At 39.7% G+C, this 19,989-nt stretch overlaps 1 protein-coding gene across 1 annotated transcript in view; it reads left to right on the forward strand.

The window, feature by feature from the left end:
• Positions 1–1,252: 1,252 nt before the first annotated feature.
• LOC103715344 (uncharacterized protein At1g66480-like) overlaps positions 1,253–19,989 on the forward strand; it is a 56,285-nt gene continuing 37,548 nt past the window's right edge. Inside the window, exon 1 of the mRNA XM_039120728.1 lies at positions 1,253–1,390. Within this exon, the coding sequence (XP_038976656.1) occupies positions 1,253–1,390 (138 nt within the window). The remainder of the gene's footprint in view (positions 1,391–19,989) is intronic.

Below are 19,989 nucleotides of genomic sequence, written 5' to 3' on the forward strand. Positions count from 1 at the left end.
GGATTAACATGCAAATTGGCTATAAGCCTAATAAGCATTTAAATAGAAATTCACAAAAGTAATTTGGAAATAATCCATCTTCAGTTGGCATGAAATGTCTACCCTAAACTAATGTGGCAGGATACTGCATCTTTCCTAAGCATGGACTATCTTATATTTACTTAGTGATCATGAAGAACGGTTGTATAAACGTCATACTTAAAATCACAAAAATTAAATATGAGTTAAAAGAAATATCCATTAAAAACAATAAGTTCATACAACCTCAAGAATAGGAATAAAAAAATAAATACAAATTTCTTATCCTTTTGTTAGGATTGCATCCGGCCCTAGAGAGAAGATCAACCTTTCATGGAATCGTGGGGTGACAGCAACAGTGGCACAGCAGTGGTTCCCATTTCTTCCTTTTCTTCCTTCGGCGACTCCCCTCTTATGACTTCATTTTTTTTTTGTGGGAAGTAATTCCCAGAATACCCAAACTACTCTCTCACTTTATTCTTGTGGGAACTTGGCCTGTGAAAGACACCATGGGATCCGTCTCCTCCCCCTTTTATAACCTTCCCAACCTCTGTTATTGTGCGGAGGATAAGCTTCCCGAGTGAAGAGATAAGGGTAGAAGAACGGCTGATGCGTGTGTGGAAGATTTGGACGACGAGATTGGAGCCGATCCGGAAGTTGCGAAGAAGATAAGATGGATGCCGATTGATCCTTGGATGCAAGGAATAGCAAGGAGATTGGGAGGAGCTGGATTCGGTGAATCATGCTGAGAGATGATGCAGAAGAGCCTTGAATCGCGGACGGCTACTGGCTGTGATCCATGGACGTGAAGAATCCGGAAGAAGCTGATCCATGATGAAGAGGAGATGGTTGCCGAGTTTGCTGGTCCGTGAAGCTCGGGAGGATGAAGTGGCTGGATGCGAGCTAGGAACCGATCCGTGAATTTGGGAAGATAAACTCGATCGCAGAGCTGTGGAGGACGTGATCTGATCCTAACGGGGAGTTCGGAATCCATGGATGCTAGAGATCAAGTTCCCTTGCTCTATTCTATTTTCGTGAAATCTGGGAAGAGGGATTGGAAGCTATGACACGGGAGATTGGCTCTATTTTGAAGCTAAACAGGGGAGGAAAGGATTGTGTGAGGCTGAGAGAATCTCGGCTGGGAAGAGGTGATCCGAAAGAATGTTGGATTCGGTTGACTTGGTTCTATTCGTGGGAGATAGGCGTGGGAAGTTTGCTAGGATTAGTCCGAAAGATGGATCGCAACGGGATGAAGATGAACCACGGGCTGGGATGCAATCCGTGGGATAAGGATACTTTGGATATAGCTGGGAGTGGTTCCGAAACAAGGGAAGAGATGGCTTTGTTCGTGGACATGAAGGAATCAAAGGAGGTTGGCTGATTCGATGGGATCTGGGATTGCAGGGGATGCGGATATGAACGAGATGAAGCTGGGAGATACGTGGGGTGCTGGATCGCGTTCACGGATTGGGGGAAGGATGATATGAAGTGGGATGAAGTTTGGTAACGAACATGATCGGAGGGAGGCTGGGACGGGCTCTGGATTTGGTTTGAAGGAGGTTACCGGCTGTGATGTGGAGCATTGTTGCGGAAGGAAGCAGGGAGGCTTGTCCTGGAGTTAGTCTGAGCGGGATGTGAGGAGAACACTCGAGATGAGCATGGACGTGGATATATGATCCGGAAGTTTGGGATAATCGCCGTTGGCTGGATGTGGCTGAGATGCTGGAATTAATCCCGAAACAAGGAATGTTTGTTGGATGTGTAAGATAACATGAAGTTGGCTGTAGATGCTGGATAAGAAAACGAGCTGGATGCATGGGTTGTATCATGGAGAAGTGGGAAATGCTGGATCATGATTGGATGCATGTTTGTTTGCAAAGTAATCCCGCCATCCAGGCGTTCATGATTCTCTTCTTCTTGAAATCCCATGTACTTTGGCATGTGTCATTCGGGATGGCTGCCACGTGTGCTCTAGCATGATCAGCTTCATGGTTATGAGTCAGATGATAGGGTTTGACCCGACTGCATATGTTTGAATTCGACCCAAAATAATTAAATCAACCTCGAATTACCAAATAATTTATTAAAATGCAATGATGAGGGAAACACATTTTTATGTTTACATTTAAATATGTGAATTAAAATAATAATAGTGCTATGAGAAAGATATTATTATATGCATTATTTAGCACTTATCAATGACTCTCCAGAGAACGGTGTGGCCAGAGAGGATGAACCATACATTGATAGAGAAGGCTAGGAGTTGAGGCTGCAGACATTACTTTCCAAATTTTTGGGGTGATGCGATTGTAGAAGTATGCCCTAGGAAGCCAACGTGGCTGACTCATATTTGTAATCTGGGTACAATTTATAATTTGACTCTTATTAATAAATAGATTGGGCAATTTTTTTTTCATTCATGTTCTGTACTGTAGTGTCCACAAAAATCATACCAGAATTAATAGATGCTGACACATATTCTCAAGGAGTGAGAATTTGACGGCATATAATCATAGACGGAATTTAATTTTTAAATGCTCCTGATTGATGGATTCATCAGAAAGGCACAGTGATCGATCCGCTGAGATTAGTGCACAGCATCACTTAGTAGCATAAGAACGAGTCTCGAGTCCATTGGTGTAAGAAGGACACCGGAGTGATTATGTACAGTACTTGTTAGAGAATAAAAAGTACTGAAGCGTGATCCAAAGATAGTTAGTCACATGGGATGTCTATCCACTTCGTCAAGTGACTACTTATGCGGTAGTTTGTATGACTGGTTCCTTGACCTGCGATTAACCTCAGCGTATTCACTCATGAGGTGTTGTTGTAGTTTGGACGAGCATGTGAACATGGGGCCCTAGGCCATTCGGGGTCCTTATAGTGCGGATTGGCCTACAGTTAGGTCATTTGGAATAGAGTTGCATCTAGATGGGATCTATCGGAACCTTATAGATTAGATAGTGATCCTATGTGATTTATGAGACGACGTTTGATAAATTTCTGGCAGATATTTTGAAAAAAAGAGTTTTCCATATCTCGAACTGGAAGTTGTATAAATTTGACATATGACGGAACGATGGAGTTTGACGAGATATCCATAACCTCCGTCACGTCGGAATCCATGATAGAGGGATTGTATCATACACTAACGCACCTAGAGGTTCAGACATTCCATTCTGCTGGGTTGCCACCATATACTGCTAGGTGTCACTAGTGGATTGTGAGACTCGAAGGCATTCACTTGTGATCAAGTGAACCCTGAGAGTAGAACTGAAATCGTTTCAGTCCACTGAAAGGAGTTTCCGTGATATTAGATGGAGATCTCAATATGTCTCACTACAGTCAGAATAGAACCTACGGATCACACACATAGAGGATTTAATTAGTCAGACTATCATAATTGTGATTGTGAATCACAATAGAAATTAATCATCAATATGATTGATGATTGAATTAAACCCACTAAGTGTTAGTGAGTTAATGGATGAAGAATTAAGTGGAATTGATTTTCAATTGAATTTCAATTGGGCTGATTTAATGAACCAAATCAAATTGGGTTCGACCCAAATTGATTCGAATTCATGATTGGGTCAATTTGATTAAACCAAGGTTTGTGCGGATTTTAAAGACCATATGTCGTCTTAGGATGAATATGACTTAAGTCATGTTCACACTATGCGGACTTTAAAATCCACATGGCATCGTAGGATGCATGCTCCCAAATCAATTAATTTTCCTAATGAGATTAGGAATCCTAATGTAATTAGAAAATTAATCAATTGATTAAGTGGACACATGTCACGCATCTATGAGCACAACGGATTGGACACTTGGCATTAATCAGGAGTAGGTCTATAGTCCTATTACTCCTAATAAGATTAGGGAGAGCACCATAATCCAATTCGAGGATGATAGTGGTATTTTTGATGATTAGTACACATGATTAAGAGTATGTTACAAGTTAAATTCGAATACATCATTAATAAGTCTGCACTCTCGCATACATTGGTATAATGGGATTAAGATGGTCTTGTCATGTTATTAATTGAGATAAAATTTGTGACTAGGAAGGATAGTGAATTCTAATTCTAATCCGCAAAGTTTCAAAGTGAAATACTCATTAGTGGGACAATAGTAATTTTTCATTGTTTGGGTATGTAGGCACTACATTTATATATGATTTCAAATTTTTAAAGGTTACTTCATTGATTAATATGGATGAATCTAATCTTAAGTTGCAGGGCAAAGTGTGGATTAGAAGTCGACCCCAGATTGTTAGTCGACCCGGCACATCCAAGAAACCATCTGGCACACTGCTGCAACTGGCACGGATGAACAGTACTTGGGTCGACCCAAGAAAAGGATGAGTCGACCCAATCCTCAAGCCTCAAGAAAACAGTTCTCTGGAAACCCTGAGAGGGTCGACCCAAATGAACTTGAGTCGAACCAAATTGAGTCGACCCCAATTAACATGAGTCGACCCAAAGGCAATGACATTCAAAAATAGGTTCTATGGAAACAAGAGAGGGTCGACCCAAGTGGAAGTTGAGTCGACCCAACTGAACCTTGAGTCGACCAAAAAGGTGTTGAGTCGACCCAAGTGAAGGAAGGCTGAAATGCAAGGTTCTATGGTTCTGAGAGGGTCGACCCCAGTAAAGTTGAGTGACCCAAGTGAAAGTTGGGTCGACCCCAGTAAAGTTGGGTCGACCCAGCACGGGCAGAAGCATAACGGCTAGTTCTGCAGAAGTACTTTTTGACCTCCAACAGTGAGTAACGGCTAGTTTTGAATTCTAACCATTGGGGCTTGTCCAATGGATGAAGGAAACTATTTACAAAGTGACACTATTCATCAGAGCGGAAACATCCTTTTGGAAAAATATCAATGCTTACACAAGAAAGACAAGTGCCTAATTTTTTTCATCCAAGTGCTTCATTCAAGAGTCAAAAGGAAGTGGTTGAGCAGATTCCAAGAGATATTAAGAGCTCCATCCACCCTTGAAGAGTGAAGCATTCTTGACAAAGAAGAGAGAAGTCTCATCAAGCGATAACATTTCTCTAAACTCTTCTTTGTAGGCTTATAAATTTTATTGCTCATCTAGGAGCTTTCAACTTTTCTTCTTTCTTTTATTAATCACCTTGTAAGGTTTGTTGGTGAGCCCACAAACCAACGGTGTAGGTTTATTGGTGAACCCATAAAACCAATTGTGAAGATTCGTTGGTGAGCCCCGAAAAACCAACATAGGTTCTTGGTGATCCCGGGAAAACCAAAGTGTAAGGTTTTTAGATTGTGAGCCCCGGAAAACAATTCAACTGTAATCCGCGGGATTATAGTGAATTTCCCAGGGTCCGCTTGGGGAGTGAACGTAAGTGCTTAGGAGAAGCACCGAACCACTATACTTCTTTGTGTTTGTATTGCACATTTGTTCTAATTTCACTCACTCATCAATTGACAGAAGTAAGATAGTAAAAATTCAAGAGAAACAATTCACCCTCCCCCCTTGGCTTATCACTTTGGGCAACAAGTGGTATCAGAGCGAGGTGCTCATATAGTATGTTGTTGATCTTACAATCAAGAGACAAAGATCATGACAACCAAGTGGGATGTTCTATGAGTGAGGGGCAATCACAAATAGAACTCCTCTATTTAATGGCACTAATTACATTACTGAAAGCTAGGATGAGGATATCATTCAGCTCTAGACTATGAATTGTGGTATATTATAATTAGAGGACTCACACACCCACAATCAGTATAGAGGGCACTATCATTCCCAAACAGAAATATAATTGGAATGAGAATGATAGAAGACTAGCACAATTAAAATGCTAAAGCAATAATGTTCTTTACTGCTCACTGATGTAAGTGAATTCAATAGAATATCTACATGCATCTCCGCAAAGAAATTTGGGATAAACTTAAAGGTCACACATGAACTGAACTAATCAAGTTAAGGAGTCAAAGATAAACATATTAGTACATAAGTATGAGTTGTTTAAAATGGAATTCACTGAGTCCATAACTGAAATGTTACTCGTTTCACGGAAATCATAAATGGGCTAAAGAGTCTAGAAAAGTCTTATACTAACTCTGAATTGGTGCGAAAAATTCTCAGGGTCTCTACCAAGAGTTTGGGAGGCCAAGGTAACCGCAATTCAGGAAGCAAAGGATCTCAATACACTGCAAATTGGAGGAACTTCTAGGATCACTCATGACCCATGAGTTGACCATGAGGCAAAAATTCAGAAGATGAGGTCAAGAGAAGAAAGACCATTGCCCTAAAGTCTACCACTCCAAAACAAGAAACTGAATCGGAAGAATCTGATTGATAATGATGAACTTGATGAAGAAGGAATGGCTATGCTTGGAAGAAAATTCAGAAATTTATGAGAGGTAAGAAGAGATTTCATAAAAAGAAAAACCCTTCTTCAAAGGTAGCTCAAGGCAAGAAAAGGGTCAGGACAAGAGAAAGAAAAGGAAACACCAATTTGTTATGAGTGTAACAAGCCCGGGCATTTTAAAGATAGATTGCCCGGAATTAAAGTGGTGGCAAGGAAGCCTTAAGAAGAAGAACTTCATGGCTGAATGGAGTGAAAGTGAGGAGTCATGTTCGGAAGAGGAAGATCATCAAGAGACGGCCCAAATCTGCCATATGGCCAATGACGATGAGGTAGATTTTGAACTTGAATGTGATTTTACTGTTGATGAATTATATGATGCATTTTTAGAACTCATGGAAGAACACAAAAAACTGATCAATAAAAAATAAAGTTCTAAAAGGAAGAAAATCAATCTCTTATCAAAGATAAGCTGAAACTATCTAATAATTATGAAACATTAAGTAGGAGACTCACAATGAACCAAGAATCTAATTGCTGAAAATGTCAAGTTAAAAGAAGATGCTGAAAAATATAAATCCTTAGTAGACAAGTTAACACTTAGCTCAACCAAATTAAATATGATTCTTGATAGTCAAAAGCTGTATATGATAAAGCTGGATTAGGATATTAAAACAAATAGAAAACAAAAATACTTAAAGAACATATTTGTAAAAGCTAAAAATGAAAATATAACTTGCCATTGTTGCAATAAATTAGGACATAAAGTATATGAATGTAACTATAGAAAGTCTAGCTACAACAAATTGAGTAACAATTATAAGCTTAAATCCAGAAAGTTTGGGTTCCAAAAGGACATCAAGTACTAAACCCTAAAGGACCCAACTTAGTTTGGGTATCTAAAGCTCATTTTGATCTTGATTGCAGGGGTGTCTTGTAGCTAATAAGGTGGATAACGATGGTATCTAGATAGCGGCTGTTCAAGACATGACAGTGACGTAGACCAATTGTCATCTTGGAGTCTAAGAAGGGTGGAGTAGTAACTATGGAGACAATGGAAAAGAGTTTATCATTGAAAGGATAAAATTTTCATTACTCCATCTACCTTCATAGAAAATTCTTATTAGTAATGGTTTGAACATAACCTACTTAGCATAAGCAATTTTGTGATAAAGGGTTTAAAGTCACATTTGAAGCATCAGTATGCATATCATAAATTCTAAAGATAATAGCATTGTACTTATAGGACAAAGGCAAAGAAATATTTACATGGTAGATCTTCATGAATTAGCAAGAAAAATGGATTATGTTTAATTATTAATGAAGAAAATAAAAATGAAAAAGTTGGCTTTGGCATCGTAGACTAGGACATGCTAGTATGGATTTAATATCAAACTAGTCAGAAGAAATTAATAAAAGATGTGCCAAAATTGATCTTTGAAAAGGACAAATTGTGGACCATGCTCATTAGAAAACAAACAAAATCATCCTTCAAATCAAAGATATAGTATCAACGACTAGGCCTTTTGAACTCATACATATGGATCTATTTGGACCCACTAGAACTGCGAGTCTAGGAGGGAAGAAGTATGGACTAGTTATAGTAGATGATTTTCAAGATATACATGGGTTTTATTTTTGGCACATAAGAATGAAGCATTTCAGCATTCTTGAAATATTATAATAATATCATAAATGAAAAGAAGCTCCTTAATAGCAATTCGAAGTGATCATGGAATGAATTTGAAAATCAACACTTTGAAGAATTTTGTAATGAAATGGTATTCATCAATTTTCAGCACCTAGAACACCTCACAAAATGGGGTTGTTGAACGGAAAAATAGGACCTTGGCAGAAATGGCACGCACATGTGTGCGAGTCAAATCTTCCAAAGTACTTTTGGGCTAAAGCTATAAGCACTGCTTGCCATATTCTAATCGGGTTTTAATACGACCTTAACAAGAAAACTCCTTATGACTTTGGAAGAATAAGAAACCAACCGCTAATATCTTAGAGTATTTGGATGTAGAGTTTCATTTTAAACATGGCAAAGGATCTAAGTAAATTTGATGCCAAGTCAGTGAAGGTATTTCTTAGGATACTCCACATCTAGCAGGGCAACAGAGTGTTTAAAAAGAACTTTGTAGTCGAAGAGTCAGTTAATATCATATTTGATGAGTCTGATGTGGTTGTAGGAAGAAATATCCTTGAGATGATGAGCAGGATTATTACTGAAAATTGAATCTTGATGAGTGCGAATCAGATAAGGAAATGATCGGTGCCACACATCTCAAGACTTGCCAAAGGAATGGAGGTATGATATGGACACCTAAGACTTAATCATTGGTGATATCTCAAGGGGTAAGACTCGATCCTCTTAGAAATTTAAATGATTATCTTGCTTTTATTTACAGTTAGAACTAAAACTTATGAGAGCTGAAAAGATACCATTGGATAAATGCTATGCAAGAAGAATTAAATCAATTAAAAGAAGTAATGTATGGACATTAACTGAGAGACTAAGCATACTCTGTAATTGGAACAAAATGGGTCTTTAGAAATAAATTAGATGAAAATGGGGTAGTTATGAAATAAGCTAGACTGTAGCTAAGGGATACAATCAAGAAGAGGGATACTTTGAGGAATATTTGCTCTCGTGGTAGTTAGAGGCTATTAGGTTACTTCTACTTTTGCATGTTTCATGGATTTCAAGTTGTATCAATGGATGTAAAAAGTGCTTCTTAACGGTTTTATAGAGAAAGAGGTATATGTAGAGCACTCTGGTTTTGAAATCTGAATTGCCAAATCTGGTTTAGACTACATAGGCATTATATGGACTAAACAAGCACTAGGCTTGGTATGATCAACTAAGCAAATTTCTACTGAATAATGATTTCTGTGGATGATTGATTTATACCCTATTGATTTTGATGAGCTCAAGCTTTGAGTTATCTTTATGTTGTACTAATGAATCGTCTTAGTGTTTCAGTCAATACTTGTAAATTATGGTTAAGTGTCTCTAGATTTGTTCAATACTTTTGGATAAGTAAAAGACTCATTTGAACCAAAAGTCTGAGACTCGAGTCGACTTCGGAAGATTACGAGTCGACTCCAAGCGTATCAGAAGCACTGGCACAGGCTCGAGTCGACTCTGTACCATTACGAGTCGACTCCGACTGAGAACAGACAGACGGACAGAAAGATCCATCTCAGACCTGTCAACGAGTCGACTCCTGAGAGCGCGAGTCGACTCCGATGTTTGCCGAGTCGACTCTTAGGGTAGTACGAGTCGACTCCAGGGACTTACAGACAGAAGACAGAGAAGTTATTTGGATCCTGAGAGCTGAGCGACTCCCGAAGAACTCGAGTCGACTCCGATGGTTGGCAAGTCGACTCCAAAGGAAGCGAGAGTCGACTCCCAGTGGTGATACAAGGCAAAGTCAGAGAGCAAATTCGGACACGAGAGCCGAGTCGACTCCGCAAAGTTCGAGTCGACTCCAAGACGGCGACCAAAGATAGAGACGGTATTTCGTCTCTAGAGGCGAGTCGACTCCAAGACAGTTCGAGTCGACTCCAAGGCAGCGAACCCAAAAGAAGAAGACTGTTTTTCGGATACTGAGAGCCGAGTCGACTCCGAAACAGTTCGAGTCGACTCCAAGGCACGAGTTCAAAAGACAGAAGATCGGGAGAGTTCGGACTCTGAGCGCCGAGTCGATCCCAGAATTTTCGAGTCGACTCGAGTGAGCAAACTTGAAAAATGCATCCTGGATTCCTTAGTCGGTCGTCTCCAAAAGTGCCAGGTCAGCTCCAGACTTTGGGAGTCGACTCCGGGTTAAGTCGAGTCGACTCCTAGTCGAGACAGCACTTTAATTCAAATCCGGAACAGTTGCCGAGCCGTCTCCAGAAAGCACGAGTCGACTCCAGATGCAGCCGAGTCGACTCCGATCCCAACGGAAACATTGTCAGGATGTGCAGAATGTGCAGAATGGCTAGGAGATTGTGTCTAACGGCTAGTTTCCGTGGGGAATGGCTTAAATAGCCACAGAGAACTGTAGCAAGGCAGAGAAGTGACATTCCATTCAAAGAAAACAAAAAATCTTCACCTACCAAAGGATTTCAAAGGAAAAGAAGGAAGAGGGGCATTAACTCCATCCAACCAACTCTTTCCAGCATTAAAGAAGTCTCCTTCAGTCATCAAGTCTTCGAGATACTCAAGAGGAGACCCGAGTTCGAGAAGCCCTCCTCTACATCTTCATAAATTTGTTTGAGGGCTCTTAACTTCTCTCTTATTTATATCGCTGAATATCTGCTTGTTAAGAAGCTTTATTTTTCTGTTAGCTTTTGTTCAAACATTTGTTCCTTACTTGATTCAATCAGGGGATTGAATCAAGGGTGTAAAGGTTTGTTGTGAGCCTAGGTTGAAACCAACGGTGTAAGGGTTTGATTGTGATCCCGGGAAACAATCGGGTGGTTCTAGTCAGTGAGCCTGGGAAACCAACCGAGTTCATTGTGATCTCGTAAAACAACAAGTTAGGTTGTGAGCTTGTAAAACAACCGGCTGTAATCCAAGGGGTTATAGTGAATTCCAAGTGAGGCTTGGGGAGTGGACGTAGGAGCAAGGGTTAGCTCCGAACCACTATAAATTTCCTTGTGTTTGTGATTGCTTTGTTGTCTCTTACTTTCATTTCATTCACTGCACATAGCATCTAATTAATCACTTACAAAAGTATTAATTAGTTATTCACAAACCTTTTAATTGCAATAATTATTTTAAACCCAATTCACCCCCCCTCTTGGGTTGTCTATTGGCAACAAGTGGTATCAGAGCTGGAACTCTTTTACCCAAAGAGTAAAAGATCAAAATGACAACCCCATTTGGATCTTCTCATATTGAGGGCCAGTCCACCCATAGACCTCCATTCTTTAATGGATCCGACTACTCATATTGGAAGGCTAGGTTGAGAATATTTATCCAAGCCAAGACTATGAGATGTGACCACCATACTTAATGGATCATACATCCCATCCATTTTTGTAGAGGGTGTCACTATACCCAAACTTGAAAAGGATTGGGATGACAATGACATAAGGAAGGCACAACTAAATGCCAAAGCAATGAATGTGCTTTATTATGCTTTAGATAGAAATGAATTTAATAGAGTCTCTACTTGAATTTCTGCAAAAGAGATTTGGGATCGACTTGAAGTGACCCACGAGGGCACAAATCAATAAAAGAATCTAAAATAAATATATTAGTTCATAAGTATGAATTATTTAAGATGGATTCTAATGAAACATCACTTGCATGTTCACTAGATTTACTGACATTGTCAATGGCCTAAAAAGCCTTGGCAAAAATTATACTAACAGTGACTTGTCAGGAAGATTCTTCATTGTCTACCAAGGTCATGGGAAGCCAAGGTAACGGCATCCAAGAAGCCAGAACTTGAACAAGCTGCCACTCGAGGAGCTACTTGGATCCCTCATGACGCATGAGCTAACAATGAAACAACACAATGAAGAAGAGTCCTCTCACAAGAAAAAGGTAATAGCCCTAAAATCTGTTTCTACTAACAAAGATTTGTCTTGCAGCAGTAGCAGTGAAGAGGAAGACAATGAGGGAGATGATGATGAGGCTCTTCTTGTAAGAAAATTCCGTAGATTCATCAACCGGAAGAAGTCCTCTCATCAAAGGAGAGGCCCCTCAAGTTCCTATCACAAGGATAAAGGTAAGGAAAGGGAAAATGAGGGGATCGGATGTTATGAGTGTAAGAAGCCGGGGCATTTCAGAGTTGATTATCCTTTGCTGAAGAAGGGAGCAAGCACAAGAAAAAGAAAGTCCTCGTCTCCACCCTATCGGACTCCGATACATCATCATCATCATCGGATGAGGAACAAGAAGAAAAGGCCAACCTATGTTTTATGGCTAACGACAATGAGGTAACATCCGAAACACATTTAGACTTTACCTTCGATGAATTATATGATGCTTTCAATGAATTAATGGACGAGTATAAGACAATAAACCTTAAGAACAAAGAATTGAAACTAACTAACCAAACTCACCTCCGTAAGTATGATACATTAGTTAAGGATAAAGATGTTATCATTAAAGAAAATTCAGAACTTAAGACAACAACCAAATGTTAATTCAAAAGACTAATACCTTAATTAAAGATAATGAAAGACTGACCAAAGAAATATTAGAACTTAAAAACAATAAACAAATCATAAAAGAGAGTCTCACAAAAGACCTAAATGGACTAAAAACAGAAAAACAAAAGTTGGCACTAGAACTTGAAAAGTACAAGCCTTTTGTAGAAAAGTTTACATATAGCTCTGAAAAATTAGAAATGATACTTAATAGTCAACGAGCTGTGTTCAATAAAGCTGGTTTAGGGTATAAACCTAAAAATAAGCAAAAGCTCCTTAGTAATTTCTTTGTAAAAGCAGGGAAAAGCAAAACTAAGAAAATAACATGTTTTTGCTGTGGAACATTAGGACATAAAGCAAATATGTGTGATTATAGAAAAGAAAAAACTAAAAAAAAAATTAAAAGGGTTTCGGTTCCAAAAGGAACCAACATTACTAACCATGAAGGACCCAAGAAACTTAGGTACCTAAAATTGTATGATTTGCTTGTGTAGGAGTGTCTTGCAGCCAAGGTCGACAAAAATTGTTGGTACTTGGATAGTGGCTGCTCAAAACACATGACGGGTGACAAAGACCAATTCTTCACCCTTGAGCCTAAGAAGGGAGGTGCTGTGACATTTGGAGACAATAACCAAGGTCACATCATTGGTATAGGTTAAAGTACAAATCACCCCTTCAACCCTTTATTGATAATGTTCGATATGTTGATAGTCTTAAGCATAACCTACTTAGCATTAGTCAATTGTGTGATAGAGATTTTTGTGTTCTGTTCAAACCATCTTTATGCCATCATAACCAACTCAATTGACAACAGTTTAGTATTTAAAGGAATAAGACGTGGCAATGTGTACGTTAGTAGATCTTGAGGATCTTGCCAAACATAACCCCTATTTAGTTGTTAATGATACTAAGGATAATGATGCAAGCTGGTTATGGCACCGTAAGTTAGGTCATGCAAGTATGGATACAATATCAAAACTAGTTAAAAGAGATTCCGTGATAGGTTTTACCAAAAACTAAAGTTTGAGAAGAATAAAATATGTGTAGCTTGTCAATATGGCAAACAAATCAAGGAACTCCTTTAAATCCATTAAATTGTGTCTCTACCTCTAGACCTCTGAAACTCCTACACATGGATCTATTTCGGGACCAACTAGAACCACAAGTCTAGGTGGAAATAAATATGGTCTTGTTATTGTAGATAATTTTTCTAGATATACTTGGGTCATGTTTTTAGCTCATAAGATCAAGCATTTTCAGTATTTAAGAAATTCATAAGGAAGTACAAATGCTAGAGATACTTCAGTCATAAGCTATTGAAGTGACCACGGAACGGAAATTTTAAAATCATCTATTTGATGAATTTTGTAGTAAAAAGGAAATATCTCATAATTTTTCTGCACCTAGGACACCACAACAAATGGAGTTGTTAGAAAGAAAAATAGAACCCTTGAGGAAATGGCTAGAACCATGCTATGTGAACAGTAACCTCCCTAAGTACTTTTGGGGAGAAGCCATTAATACCTTATATCATATATTAAATAGAGTTTTATTGAGACCCATTATAAAGAAAACACCTTATGAACTTTGGAAAAATAGGAAAGCCCAAAGTAAACTATTTTCATGTTTTTGGATGTAGGTGTTTCGTTCATAATAATGGGAAGGATAACCTAGGTAAATTTGATTCAAAATCTGATGAGGGTATATTTTTGGGGTATTCTACAACTAGTAAAGCCTATAGAGTTTTTAATAAAAGAACCCTTGTTATTGAAGAGTCTATACATGTTGTTTTTGATGATTCTAGTGATATCTCTTCTAGCAAGAGAGTTGATCTTGATGATGATGCTGAAATTCTTGAAGAAAAGATTGATGAGATGACATTACAAGAAGATGAACAAAAATTAATTGGAAATGCATCATCAAGCCAAGAGGCAATTGTGGATCATGGGCTGACTAAGGCTTGGAGGTATGCTCCATGGGCATCCTAAGGAATTAATTTTAGATGATCCATCTCAACCTGTTAGGACTAGAGCATCTCTTAGGAACTTAAATAATCATCTAGCATTTGTCTCACATTTTGGAACCTAAACACGTAGAAGAAGCTGAAAAAAGATGTAAATTGGATAAATGCAATGCAAGAAGAACTAAACCAATTTACTAGAAACAAGGTATGGAACCTAGTTGAACGACCCTCTGAATATTCAATTATAGGTACCAAATGGATATATAAAAATAAACTTGATGAAAATGGAATTGTGATTATGAATAAGGCTAGACTAGTAGCAAAGGGCTATAATCAAGAAGAAGGTATAGACTTTGTGAAACCTTTGCTCCTGTAGCTAGACTTGAGGCAATTAGATTATTACTAGCATTTGCATGCTCTAAGGATTTCAAATTATTTCAAATGGATGTAAAAAGTGCATTTTTGAATGGGTATATTAATAAGGAAGGTGTATGTAGAACAACCTTCTGGTTTTGGAAAATCATCAATACCCCAATCATGTGTATAAATTAAACAAAGCACTTTATGGTTTGAAACAAGCACCTAGAGCATGGTATGAAAGACTTAGCAAATTTCTACTAGATCATGAGTTCTCTAGGGAAATGTAGATACAACACTGTTTCTAAAGAAGAAAAACAAAGAAATGTTAGTAGTGCAGATTTATGTTTGATGATATTATTTTCGGTGCTACTAACAATCGCCTCTGCGAAGAATTTGCTGACTTGATGCAGAGTGAGTTTGAAATGAGCATGATGGGAGAGCTGAACTATTCCTTGGGCTTCAAATCAAACAATCTGAAGAAGGGATCTTCATCAATCAAGCTAAATACATCAAGGAGATGCTTAAGAAGTTTGATATGGAGGGAAACAAGTCAATCAGCACACCCATGAGCTCATCATGTAAACTAGACCAAGATGAATCAGGTAAATCAGTAGATCAAAAGATGTATAGAGGTATGATAGGATCTTTATTATATCTCACTGCAAGTAGACCTGATATCATGTTTAGTGTATGCATGTGTGCTAGATATCAATCTAATCCTATGGAATCTCATTTAATTGCAGTCAAAAGAATCTTTAAATACCTAATAGGAACAAAAAATATAGGTTTATGGTATTCTAAAGAATCTAGCCTGAACTTAATAGGATACACAGATTCAGATTTGCTGGTTGTAAACTTGATAGAAAAAGCCACCAGCGGGTCATGTCAATTCTTAGGAGAAAATTTAATCTCATGGTTTAGCAAGAAACAAAACTCGGTTGCATTATTTACTGCTGAAGCCGAATATGTTGCTGCCGGGAGTTGCTGTGCTCAAATCATGTGATCAAACAACAACTTGAAGATTATGGAATTAAACAAGATAAAATTCTCATTAATTGTGGCAATACAAGTGCTATTAAACCTAACTAAGAATCCAATTCAGCACTCAAGAACCAAACACACATTGAAATAAGACATTTACTTCATAAGAGATCATGTACTGAATGGTGATGTTACACTTCAATTTATTTGCACTGATGATCAACTAGCTGATATCTTCACAAAACCCTTGAGTGAAGAGCGATTTTGTTGTGCTTAGGAGAGGATTAGGATGATTGATCCATCCTAGTGATGTTCTTTTCTAGTTCATTGATTTTGATGATTAGCTTGTGTTAAATATAGAGTTTCTCATCTATGACTATCAAATCAGATCATAAACTTAGTAATTATCCCTTGTTTGGCACGAAAATAGCATGATTTTTAGGTGCGTGCCAGAGTTCGAAGTCGACTCGGATACGTTTCAGAGTCGGCTCATGAGGGGGAGTCGACTCGCACATAGATAGGAGTCGACTCGAGGTCGATGGCATTATAGGGAGAGTCGACTCGCGCCATATTTTGGAGTCGACTCGAGGTCGAGTCGACTCGCGACTTATTGGAGTCGACTCGCGGTTGGTAATCCGATGTTTTAACCCCAATCGAAGCGTTTAATCGACACTTCTATTCACCGCCTCCACTGTTCACAAACCCTAGAGTCGTCTCCGACCTCTTCTCCGACCTCCATTAGGGCTTTTCCGTCGAGTTTCTTCCGATTCCTCGTGTCCTTTCCCCCTCTCTAGGTCTAGGATGCCTCGGAAAGTAGTTGTCCCGAGCCGGAAGAGACCCCAATCCGCGAGCGGCGCCGAGCGACGGTCCAAGGCTCGGAATGAACCCGTGAGGCCATAACCTCCGGTTCCTTCCCCGCCGAGGCCGGTTCCCTCGCGTCCGTGCACCGGGAAGGCGGTCTCCACCGGGAGGTATGTCAACTTTGACTACCTCTCCCGGGAAGGCTTCACAATAGGGGATAGGTTAAGGGCCTAAGAGTTAGAGATGTTTTGCTCCCTAGATCTCCCTACTTACCCGGGGCTAGTTAGGGAGTTTTACGGGACAGTAACCAGGGTTCATGGTGGGATACAGAAAACCGTAGCGGGTGTCCCTTTATTTATTTCAGAGGATTTTATTGTACAAATCCTTCATCTTCCCCAAGTAGGGGTGTTTTCCTCTCACCCAGCCGATAGGACTGAGGCCCTTACGGCTATACTAGGGAGTCCACCCCAGTCCCCCCTTGATGAGGTGTCCGCTAGTCAGCTATCAGTTGAAATGCGGCTCCTCTTAAGTATTATATCTAGGACCCTCTTTCCTAAGACCGGCCGCTTTGACTTTGTATCTGAGAGGGACCTAGCCCTAATATACTACATTCTTCAAGATACCCCAATCAACTTCCCTAAGCTTATCTATAAATACCTATGTGAGCCTCTAGACAAACCTAGGCTCACTCTTCCCTATGGGATGTTATATACCCTGATCTTTAGGGAGTCAGAGGTCCCCATTCCTGAGGGGGAACCCTCTCGCGCACTACGATATACAGATCGCATGGGTGAGGGAACCCTTCACAGGATGGGATTTCATAAGGTTGAGGGAGCCTGGGTCCGGGAAACCATCCTCTTCCACACCTACTGACCCTACTACTCGACACTCCCCAGCCCTGATCATGATTCCGATTTTCCCACCTATCCCTCCACTTCAGCACCATCCACTTCAGCCGGACCCTCCTCTTCAGCAACCACCTACTCAGCCACGAGAGGTCCGGATCTCTCCTGAGCAGCTCCGGGAGTTGCGGCAGGAGATCGTGCGGGATCTTCGGGACGACCTACCGAGGGAGCTCCAAGGTCCAGCGACTGCCCCCCTCTACTGCAGTGGTTTCTTCATTGGCAGCCGTGACCGAGATGACGGCTCATCTGAGGGAAGAGATTTACAATGTCAGAAGCCTTATACAAGCCCAATTCTCAAATATGAGCGATGTCACAAGCAACACAAGAAAGATGCGAGAAGACATCCGACAGGACTTAGGCGCCAGAGTCAGGGGGCTGAGCGTCTGGCAAATGTATTGATCTCCAAGTTGGATACTCTTCAGGAGAATCTGACTGAGCTCACCTCGATCCATAGTAGGGCCACCTCGGCGATCATCACGCAGCTAGGGAACATCACAGATGGGGTTAGTCTACTTATGGAACAATCCAGACTGAGCAAGGGAGCCACATCCTCCTCAAAGAAATCCTAGCTTCCTTTTTTTTTCTCTTTTTGATATGTACTTACTACTTTTTGATTGTATCTACAAGTGTACTTAAAACTTACAACAATACAATGAGTAGACATTTTTCTTCAGTATTGTGCACATTTGATCTAATTGCTTGTGTGATGTGCTTTCTTCCTTTTTGCTATGATGACAAAAAGGGGGGAGAAAATATATTGAATAAGACATGTAAAGGAAATCAATACAAAGAAAACTTTTAAAACACACAATAATTTGTTCTTAGTGGATTCGATACCTCGAGGCTCATTATCTCTCTGTTGGGGCTCCTAACGGAGTATCTCCAGAATCTATTCAAGGAATATTCGGAGATTAGTTGAATCATACTCAAGAATAAATTGGCAGATTTTCCCTCTAAAAACCAAAAATTTAAGTTTCAAAAGCTTCCAATACACTAAAAGAAAAATTCAGAGAATCAAAACAAAGTTGAATGCATGTGTTGAGGGGGAGAATCTGAAATTTTAAGAAAGCAAACTCATTAAATATATATAAGCCAAACAATTGATTGCATGACATGAAGGCTTATATAATTCCAAATGAAAGGGGGAGCTTGAACTTCAAAATTTACTGTTTCACACCATTCAGTTTTGGATAAATTAAATAACTAGACACTTGAATTCATTTTAAAATTTTACTATAAATTTTCTTTTTGGTTGAGCAATTCACTTTACATATACTCAATGTTTTGTCATCATCAAAAAGAGGGAGATTGTGGAGTGATTGATTATAACCCCTATTTGATTTTGATGAGCTCAAAGCATTTGAGTATATCTTATGTTGTACTAATGAATTCAATCTAGTGTTTCAGTCAAATACTTGTAAATTTATGGTTAAGTGTCTCTAGATTTGGTTCAATACATTTTGGATAAGTAAAGAACTCAATTTGAACCAAAGTCTGAGACTCGAGTCGACTCCGGGAAGATTACGAGTCGACTCCAAGCGTATCAGAAGCACTGGCACAGGCTCGAGTCGACTCCTGTACATTACGAGTCGACTCCGACTGAGAACAGACAGACGGACAGAAAGATCCATCTCAGAACCTGTCAAACGAGTCGACTCCTGAAGAGCGCGAGTCGACTCCGATGCTTGCCGAGTCGACTCCAGGGTAGTACGAGTCGACTCCAGGGAGTTACAGATAGAAAGACAGAGAAGTTATTTTGGATCCTAAGAGCCGAGTCGACTTCCGAAGAACTCGAGTCGACTTCCGATGGTTGGCAGGTCGACTCCAAAGGAAGCGAGAGTCGACTCCCAGTGTGATACAGGCAAAAGTCAGAGAGCAAATTTTGGACACTGAGAGCCGAGTCGACTTCCGCAAAGTTCGAGTCGACTCCAAGTGTTGCCCAGATAGACAACCCAAGAGGGGGGTGAATTGGGTTTTAAAATAATCTTACAATTTAAAACGATGTGGATGACTAATTAAAGCTATTGCAAGTTGTTCGATTGAATTGCTATGTGCTGTGAGTGATATGAGAGTAAGAGAAAGAGAGACAATCAATCACCAAACACCAAGTTTTATAGTGGCTCGGAGCTAACCCTTGCTCCTACGTCCACTGCCCCAAGTCTCACTTTGGGAATTCACTATAACCCCTTGGATTACAGCCGGTTGTTTTCCAAGCTCACAACCAAACTTGTTGTTTTACGAGCTCACAACGAACTCGGTCGGTTTTCCCAGGCTCACCGACTAGAACCAACCCCGATTGTTTTTCCGGGATCACAAATCGAACCCTTACACGTTGGTTTTACACTCGGCTCACCAAACCAACCTCTATACCCTTCATTCAATCCCCCGATTGAACCAAGCAAAGACAATGTGTAGATGAAAAGAACAAACAGAAAAATACAGCTTCTCAAAAGCAGATAAATGGCAATA

The sequence above is a fragment of the Phoenix dactylifera genome, unplaced genomic scaffold (genome assembly GCF_009389715.1).
Source record: "Phoenix dactylifera cultivar Barhee BC4 unplaced genomic scaffold, palm_55x_up_171113_PBpolish2nd_filt_p 000871F, whole genome shotgun sequence".
In the NCBI taxonomy this organism is placed as follows: domain Eukaryota; kingdom Viridiplantae; phylum Streptophyta; class Magnoliopsida; order Arecales; family Arecaceae; genus Phoenix; species Phoenix dactylifera.